At 42.4% G+C, this 9,786-nt stretch overlaps 1 protein-coding gene across 1 annotated transcript; it reads right to left on the bottom strand.

Moving 5' to 3' along the window:
• Positions 1-985: 985 nt before the first annotated feature.
• On the bottom strand, positions 986-3,548 carry HRG_07072 (pol-like protein; the record flags this gene model as incomplete). Its single annotated transcript, XM_044865543.1, has 3 exons — positions 986-1,758; positions 2,371-3,131; positions 3,193-3,548. 3 exons carry the CDS (start codon positions 3,546-3,548, stop codon positions 986-988), a joined length of 1,890 nt encoding a protein of 629 aa, XP_044719505.1.
• Positions 3,549-9,786: the final 6,238 nt, after the last annotated feature.

Here is a 9,786-nt window from a genome sequence, read left to right as displayed (position 1 = left end):
CAATTAAGTAATTAGTAAAGTACGGCGTGGCCTATATAAAACGCGGCTATACTATCCTTCTCTAGGCCCGACCGAGGCTATGCGCCTATTACGGGCCCTAGCTAAAAATACGCGGCCCGATTAAAAGCATATAAAAGAAGTTTAGAGAGGGGGAGGCCACTATAGTCGCTATCGGCATACCGGTATACTTTAAGTAATTATGCTTTACTAATCTTATAAACTTAATCGGGGTGCGGCTTTAAGCCTCGATTCTCCTTAGCCTTATCTACTTAGTCCCCTAAATCCTTTCGATTTAATTAGACTACTTTAAAATATATCTATTAACGAGCTATAAATAGAAAACTATAATTATATCGTTATTAGTAGCGGCACCGCTGGCTTTTTAGTTGCGTCTAGCTTAAGCGAAGACGCGAGCATAAGCGTCCTCGTAATTAAAGCTGGCGGCGATAGGAGCTATAATCCCCTTATATTGACTCTAGGCGTTAGGACACGAACGGGAAAGACCAGTATAACTAGAACTTCATCTCTCTACCATATGAACGCCTAGCCTCTAGGCTATTCCTCTATGTCTTCTCCCCGTCTAGTGTGTCAAACGACATTCCGCCCCAGTCGAGGAGGTGTCCCGACCCACATGGGCACCGTTCTTGTGTATATAACTAGGACCTTCGTCCCCTTAACTTAGGCAGTGGTCAAGGCCAATAGACTCTCTATAACCGTTATATGCATGGCATCTCTCATTTCCTTTTAACAAGGAGGACGTCGTGAGCTGCGACGACTCCCAGATGGACGACCTTGTCGTTGACCCGCTGGTAGTGGAGGGCTCCCGACCAGCGCTGACTTCAATTCAAGTAAGTCAAGTTCGGGGCTGTAACTTAATTACTTGAAATAAAATCGGCCGCAAACTTGATTAACTTGAATTGAATTGATATACTTAATATACTTGATATCTGAGGCGAGAATAAAATTACCCTACCGGTACAATGCATCACACCTCCTCTTCATCCCAACCTATCAGTTCCCCACCAAAGCTTACGACCTCTCCCACGGTGATTGCTTGATGGCCTAGCCAGTTCCGCAGACACTGTATTTCCTCTATGATCTCGGGACTCAAGCTGTGCCTTTGCGAACTTACTGTTAACTTTGTAACGCTAAAAGTTCGCTCAGGATCGCCAGACATGGCAGGAACTGCCAGTATGTCGAGGGCAAATTGGCTCAGACGTGGATATTCTTCTCGGTGATCCCTCCACCAAAGGATGGGGTTAAGGTTCTCTCGCCGGACTGGCCCTTGCCTCATATAAGCTCCAAGCTCATCGTCTTCTTCCATCGCGTAGTGATCGTAGCTCTGCATCCACTGATCGAACTGACTGGGCTCATCTTGTCGCATCACTTTACCCATCGCGGTTCTCGCTGGATCGGACCGCTCTCCAGGTGGATAATGTTGATCGAAGAATGCCCGGACACTGTTCTTAGCGTCCCGTAGCCATACTAGTTGCTCGCGGCTGGTCCAGTTCGCCTCAAGCCAGGACACATTCCAGCGCGGGTGAAGAATAACGGCAGCTGTATAAAGTGGAGACTGGCCAAGAAGACTGTAGTACTCATCAAGCTTTGACCAACAGTTGTTGATAGAGATTTGTATGCATCGTCGATGGTCATCAAGTCTCTCGGCTTTCGAGGATGCACCAGTGTATGCGTCTCGAGTGTGCTGTGGCAAGTGCCTCTCACGTCCGCGACCCTGGCCAGCTCGTGGCGTACTACGTGCTGCGGATCTGTTAGCAAAATGATGTAGGGCCAGAAGATATGAACTCAAAAGCCGTACTCGTGCTTGCCGATGCTCTGGCATTGCGTAGCTCATCAGAATTATCATCAGGCGGCGAGAATATCAGCTTTTGCTCCTCGAAGAAGTTAAGCAAATACTCCATTCCGACCATCACTTCCCACAAGGCGCCTTATCGGCCTTCTTTAGCCCAACCCTGGCACCTCAAGGCGATCTCGTAGAGTGGTTTAAGTAGGCTCTGTATCTCCGTCAAGAGAAGCCAGTCCTGTGGTGAAAGATGGTCCTGGGCAGGCACACGTTGCCGTGGCTCGGCTGTCTTCGTTTCGAGATACGCGATGAAATGGTCAATCTGCTCACGTTTTCGAATGGCACGCTGGATCATCAGAAAAGTCGAATTCCATCTGGTTTCATTGTTCTGCATCAGCTCAAGGTCGATGGCAGCCCGCTCCTCCTCAAAAAGCTGGTAATCGTCTTCGTCGCACCGGTTGCACGATAGAGACTTCATCAACTCTCGCCGTTGTGGGGTGGCCCTGACGAACCGGACCACGTTATGCAGCTTGCCTACCGCGCCCCGTTTCCGCCAAAATTGAAGCTACGCTCTTTAACTTGGAAAGCTGCTTCCGTGAAGGCTTCTCGCTCAAATGAGTCGGGGTCTTTCCCCCAGAGAAATGCTCGAGCCGCAAGGTTGATAATATGTCCAAAGCATCGTGTTCGGTGGTTGCTAGCATCCTCTTCGGTCATCACAGGAGAAAGTTGACGATAGAGGCTTGCCAAGCATGTGTCATTTGACGAGACATTGTCGCAGACGCCCGCGCCTATCCGATCTCGTATCCCGTACTCGCCGAATATGTTATATATCGTCGATGCTTGGTTGTCTCCGGAATGAGATCCCCACACACGGCGCAGCGCGAGAAGTCGCGATTGGACTTGATAGGAAGCGTCGAGATAGTGAGCGTGGAGGCCAAGGAAAGCGTAACGGTTTGGAGAAGTCCACATGTCAAAGCTAAAGCTAATCTTTGTCACTGCCTTCTCTAGTTGACTGGAGACTGCTCTCTTCTTTACCTCAAATAGTTTCCGCATGGTATCACGCACAGACTGCCGGTTCCATGGCACTTCCTTTGCCAATGACGCATCGTGTAGCTCAAGGATTCGTCGCAAGTACGGATTCGACGGAGCCGTGAAAGGAAGATTGGCAGTAACAATCCAGCCGACCGTCAACTCCTTGGCTTTATTGACATTAGATCTTGCAGTAGGAAGCTCTAGGCAGCGTCGTTTCGAGGGAGGGTGAATGTCAGCGCAAGAGGTATCCTCGTCCGCATCACCCGACGGATGGTTCGTTTGAGTGATCATATGAGACCTATATCTCGTAAGAGGCTGGCAACATAAACGTCTGGCTCGTACGGAAGCTATATATATACCTTCGGAGATGCTCAATGGGCGACGTGGTGTTGGATGCGACAAACAACGAGCTTTTCCCCTGTTCATCGCATTTCGAGCAGACCCAGTAGGTCTGCAACGTTCGCGAATCAGAACTGATCTCTATGAGGAAGAACCCATGCGCTTGAATCCAGCTCCGTCGGCCTTTGCGATTCTTGTTGGCGATATATTCTTCCGGTATATATCTTTTGCAGCCGATACGAACTCCCGGAAGGTCGGCAAGTGTCGCTCTCCCGGGTTCAACATTGACAGAGGCATCGTCAAGCTGTTGTTTAAGCGATTTGCGTTGGCTGTTACTCCCCAAAAGCGTTTCTAGAGACTGCTGTTGCGCTGCCATGGCGAGGCACTGGCGGACCGAGGGTCGCAACCTGATTAGAGCATGCTCTATAAAGAAGCGAGGGGACGGCTTGGACCCTGATCTAGATCAGACGCGTCTTGACCGCACGGGCAAACAACACGTGAACATGTGGCGCGACCCCTGCCGCGCTCCCCGGCTTCCATTGGTGCGATCAGCGCGGAGACTTGAGTTCATACCCTATAGGCCGATGAGCTGTGAATGTCCTCATCTGCGCGCCCCAGATCGACGCCCAAGAAATCCTACGAAATCTAGCATTTCAAGTATATCAAGTTTTAGGCATCGTGAACTTACTTACTTGAAATAAATCGAGCAGTCAACTTACTTGACTTACTTGAAATACTTGAATTGATACTTGAATTGAGGTCATCACTGCTCCCGACATGACTGTCTCGGCAAGGAGAGGGAGAAGTCTTAATCTAGACTTGCTAGTCGACACGGCACCAGGAGCTGTTCCAGTGACTGGACGGCGGCCCCAGGGTCGCCCGCGCGAAAAGGATGGCCTTAGTCGGCATCAAGTGGCACGAAAGTCCCCGACTGCAAGAAATAGGCAACATGGCCGTCACTAAAGCCATGCTTATTTAGAAGCTCCCGTAGCTGCTTGTTCTCCTCGGCTACTGTCCTCGCGGCTATCTGGATCTCGGTCGAAGCCTCGATGCCCTAGAGCTCGTATACCCTGAGTCGCTATTCGAGTTCTAGACATACTCTCTCCGTCGGGCGCGCGATCTCCTTTAGTTATCTCGAATTTAGACTAAGCTATTCTTCTGCTAGAGCAGAGAAAGAGAGACGGAGTTTCGTATTAGAAAAGGCTATTCCTATCGATAGCATTACCTAGGTTTATATTACTTACTACGGGGGCTAATATTTAGCTTTAAGGCTTATCTATAGACTCTTCTTAGCTAGTAAAGGAGGAAAGTAAAATAAAAATAAAAATTAGGTAAATAGTCCCCTAAGTAGAGTATCGGCTTAATACTAGGTGTCGGGAAAGAATAGGGGTTAGTAAAAGGAAAAATAAGGAAATAGATAAAACTTATTAGATCTCTAGTAAGGGAAGTATTTAGGGAAAGAATAAGTAAGATAGCTATAGTAGCTTTACGCCTTCTTTGCCTAGCCGCGTGCTAGTTATAGCGTAGCCCTTATAGTCTTCCTAAGGGCTTAGATAAAGGATAGTCGGATTTGCATTTTATAGGTCGCATTTACCCCGTGTTAGTAAGAACTAGAACACTCGCCCCTAAGTTAACGTAATAAGTCGGTTAGTTAGCTTAACTAAGTCTTAGGAGCCGCTCGCTTTAGACCCCCTACTTATTTACTAATATTTTATAACTATTATATCTAACTAATATCGTAAAATATTTATACCTCGGTAGCCGTAGATATAGGTCTTATAGAGGCTACCTCCTTCTTCCGAAGTAGATGCCGACGTAGCAGCCCTTCCTTTATTACGAGGCTTCCTTCCTTATAAGCTTCGCTACCCCTTAGTACTTCCTATGCTAAGACGAGGGAAGAGAAATTAATAGGTAGAATCTTAATAGGTAGAATCCTACGTTATAATTACCCCCTAACTCCTACTATAGGGGAGCTGCGGGCCAGTCTTTATAATTCGGGAGAGCCGGTCCGCTTAGTTACTTTAGAGATTCGTCCTAGTGCCTATTTATAAGTTAGCTGCTAGTAGATTTAGAATATAATCGACGCGTAGATATAGAAGCTAGAGGTATCCTAGTTAGGGGTATATAAGCTATCTAATATAAGGGATAGTTAAAGGCTTAGGCTAACTAGTAGACGTCCCCCTTTAAGGGGTGGCTTATAGGCATTAGCTAAGTAATAGCGGACTATAACCCTAAAATAGGAGGAAGGTATATAAGCTAACCCGGCTAAAAGTTAGCACGAAGTAGTTAAGGTCGTATTATAAAGGACTTATAGGATAATTTACTAGAGCTCATATTAAGGGTTATAGATAAGCTCGACCTAGGAAGCCCGTTCTATACTCGTGCGGAAAGTAGAGGAGCATAGACACTAACCTACCTATTCTTTTTCTTCCTTATTACTCTCCTTATTCTTATAGCTCTCTAAGAGCTAACGAGCGGCGGACGATCTAACGAAGGCCCTTTCGCCCGCTATATCGACTAACTTTACCTCGACGACTTAGGAAGATATAAGTCCCTTTTATACTAAGTCGGTTACCTATAGATAAATTAGTTATCTCTATGCCCTTAATAGGATTCTACGTCCTGCCTCGCTAACCTCGGAGGTTTAGGACACCGAAACTTAATATAACGGCGTAGGCCGTCGCGACGAATAGGCGTAAGGCGAGATTATAGAGTTACCTATAGTAGAGGCATATCCGTTGCTCGTACTTAGTTATCTTTATAACTCTTCTTCTTATAATAATAAGAAGGAGAATCGTCTTCCTAGACCTATATTTTAGGTCGCTATATCCGACACTTGCTATTAGGTAGAGGTTAATAGTTCTATCGATAGTAGATAAGACGAATAAATTAAACTAGAGTTTAGCTTCCCTCTTTGTAAGCCTATTTAAATTACCTTAAGGTTCTTTAAGTATTTGCCTCTAGGCTCGTTACGATATATAAGATAGCGCGAGCGGAGGAGCTATAATAAAATTACTAGGAGGAAGGATATATAGCTTCGATCGCCTAAGCAAAGGTAGTAATCTCCTAGGCAAAGGTATAAGAGGTAGCGTGCTTAGAAATTTCGGAGGAGTAAGCGACCGGCCGTAGAAGAGTATTAAATTTAAGTATCTTTACTAGCCCTTAGAGTAGGAGTAGTCCTATAATACCTCCTTTATAAAATATTAATTTTATAAGCTAGTATTAATATCCTCGGTTATCTTTAAACGAGAATTATCGGGGAACTACCTTATATTAGCGATTTATATAATATATACTAATAGTTTAATACGTTATAGATTATAAATGCCCCTTACTACCTTTATTTATAGTTACCGTGCATTTAAGGAACGAGGTTTAATAATAGTATCGCCTTAAGCTCCGTATAACTTACCCTATTACTCTATAAATACTATAGTACCTCTAGGACACGGCTTATATACTAGACATTTAGTAAGCAAAGGCTATAGCGTAGGGTAAATCGTCCTTACTATTAATCCGAAGCATTCTACTCTAACTAGCCGCTAACGTAGGGCATTTTACTAGTATAGGTCGACGGTAATAATGCCTATAGTAAGGAGTAGCTATAGCGTTGCTAGTTAGTCGATACCCGTCGTAAAGCGGCCTATTAATATAATAATCCGATCGGTAGTAGTCTTTACTTTAGTATTAAAGGCCGCGCTTTTAATCCTTCTTATAGCAATTCTTTCGAGATAGATAATATATACTAAACTATAATACTATATATATATTGCTACTATTCGAGCTTCGATAGCCTTATCGTTTTTATTAGTCTTATATCCTATTATATAGTTTAGCTTTTCTAGACTAAGGTATATAGGAGGTACGACTTAATACTAATTTATAATCTTATACTTAAGATCTAAGTAAGTAATTACCTTTTGCTAGTCGTTAAGTCTAGAGTAGACTAATATCGTAAAAACACTAATCTTTACGAGGATAGATATAACCTTAGACCGTAAGCTATAAAGTTAGGCTATAATACGATCTATCGATTCGGAAGCTATAGCAAAGCTTAGGACGCTTAGGTTATATTCCTATCTACTAGCCTACTTCTCTTAGTAGTCGCCGTTAATAAGTAGTCGATTGCCCCTTACGTAGGAGGCCGTAATATCGAGATAAGATATTATTAAAACTAGGAACCGCCGTAATAGAACCGAATCGCCTTTACCTAGTCTATATACGTTATAGCTTCTTAGAGAGGAGATATAGGGATAAAATATCCATTATAAGTTAAGACCGGCCCTAAAAAGGTAGGTAGTCTACGACGAATCGTTAGTAGATATTATAGCGAATATATATAGGAGTAAATTTATAGCTAGTAGCTCTAAGCTAGCCCCTTAAGTTAAAGAAAGAGCTCGGAGTTATAAAACTACGTTACTATAGTATTCTATTGCTATAACGTAGTAAATATTCCTATCCCCCTTGCCTATAATAGTAGAGAAATGCATAGCGCCGAGCGCTTATATTATAACCTATAGTAAACTAAAATTATAGAAAATACTAAGTAGCTTCCGAAAGGGATTATAGTTAAAAGGTATATCGAAGACGATTAAGTAAGAGGATATAGTATTATAAAAATGCTATTAATAGAGCCCGTCGCGTAATACTACTATAGCCGGTATAGTATAGCTAAACGGCGACTCGACGACTTTACTAAGTCCTTTAGATTCTTAGATATTCGCTGCTAACGCGGTTTTCCCTAGCGTAACTCTCTTAGATAGCTACTTATTTAGTAGGGGGACTCCCTCGATATTATGCTCCCTAATAAAAGCCGGACTAAGGGTGTTAGCGGCAAGCAATAAGATAGGTGCTTAAGACTCTTTAAAGGTATAGAGGCCTTTTCCCGGCCTAGCGGCCTTAACGTAAAAACTACGTTAAATATAGTAGTAATTCCGATCGAACCCTATATAAACGTTATACCGAGGTTTGCCTACGTCGTACTTTATATGCTTTTAGCGATAAGATTCGCACGATATAAATAGCTTCTACGTCCGTAATACTTAAGGCGGCACCCTAGTTAAGGAAGTATCGAAACGAAACTTAACCGGTATAAATACTCTGTCTTTATAAGCTATTTTATATAAAGACTAGCGATTACTTTTGCCTATAGTTAAAAATGCTAGTATTATTACGTAGAGCGTGCACTTACCTACCGAAAATATAAGCCGCTTTAGTAGGACTTAACGCCCCGTTATACTTAGAGGGGGAACGCCTTTACATAGGAGAGGATTTTAGTAGAAGTAGAAGCCGGATAAAATAATTAGCTTAGAGAATATAATAATATCTATACTAGGTCTTAGGCAAGGGAAGTATCTAGGAAAAGAGCTACTAAAGATTGCTAAGGCAGCTTTAGGCCTTTTATACCCTAGCTACGCGCTAAAAAGGGTACTACTTATATAGCCTTATCGGGACTTAGAAAGGGGACGGTCGGTTTATAACTTATACGATTATATCTATTCCGTGTCGGCGATATATCGATATACGTTACCGCGTAGCGTTCTTAAGCTATCTAGACTAAGCTTCTATATAATTTATTGCTTTATATATCTTTAATTTATAGATAAGTAATTTTACTTTATCGATACCGGTCTAGTATTAACGCAATTACGTTACGCTTCTAAGAGAGGAGATATCTCTACTAAGCTAGTTCTTAACGAAGTCGCCGGCTACTAAGAAGGACCGGATGTCTCTATAAGGTTTAGTAGCTATTTCTACCTCTATCTACTATATCTATATAAGGCCTAGTTATTTACTCCTTTCTATAAGTAAAGACAGCGATAATACTATTCGTCCTTTATTAAGAGCACCCTTACTCTTACGTAGATAGTATTAGCTATAAGAAGATAGCTATTTTAAATCGTGCGAAGCCTTACTATAGCTCTTATAGGACTTAGATCGGAGCTAGACTATACTTCTAGCCTTAACTTTATATAATCCGATAAAGTTTTATCGACTAGCTATAATAGTTAGTAATATCTTATCTACGTAGACGCTTAGGTAATTTTTATAACTTTTAGATCGCTAGGATTGCCTATAACTACTAGCTAAAGAGTTATACGTACTACTTAATTAACTATATTAAGTCTATTAGTCGGGTAGCCTTAGGTAAGAAATATATAAAAGTCTTTAAGATAGTCGTTATTAATAGGCCTATCGAGGATTATATCGTAAGCGCGTTAAGGGTATCTCGTTATCCGTCCTATAATAGTAATAAGTTAAATTAACTCGGCTTTATATAGTAGCTTTAGAAACTCCCTCTTAGCGAAGGATAAGAATAGTTCGGGAGCTAAGTCCTTATTAGGTATATTAAATATACTTCGATCTTTTCCTAGGCTCGATAAAACGTTATAGGATCTAACGTTTACCGGTTCTAGCCTAAACCTAAAGTAATATTTAGAGAACTAGTTTAGCTAGGCTCGGGCGTCGGGGCTATTATTAATATCGTTCTTACCTTTTAATCTACTATTTCTTCCTTTAAGTTAGTAGAGTTACTTAAAAGATTAAATATAGCTATTTTTAATAATATATAAGTAGAAGTAACCGCTTAAATCCGCGTTAGAATTTATAGTCTT

The sequence above is a fragment of the Hirsutella rhossiliensis genome (genome assembly GCF_020360975.1).
Source record: "Hirsutella rhossiliensis strain HR02 chromosome Unknown scaffold00007, whole genome shotgun sequence".
NCBI classification, from domain to species: Eukaryota; Fungi; Ascomycota; class Sordariomycetes; order Hypocreales; family Ophiocordycipitaceae; genus Hirsutella; species Hirsutella rhossiliensis.
Note: the sequence above shows the minus strand (reverse complement) of the source record. Positions and strands in the feature narration are given on the sequence as shown.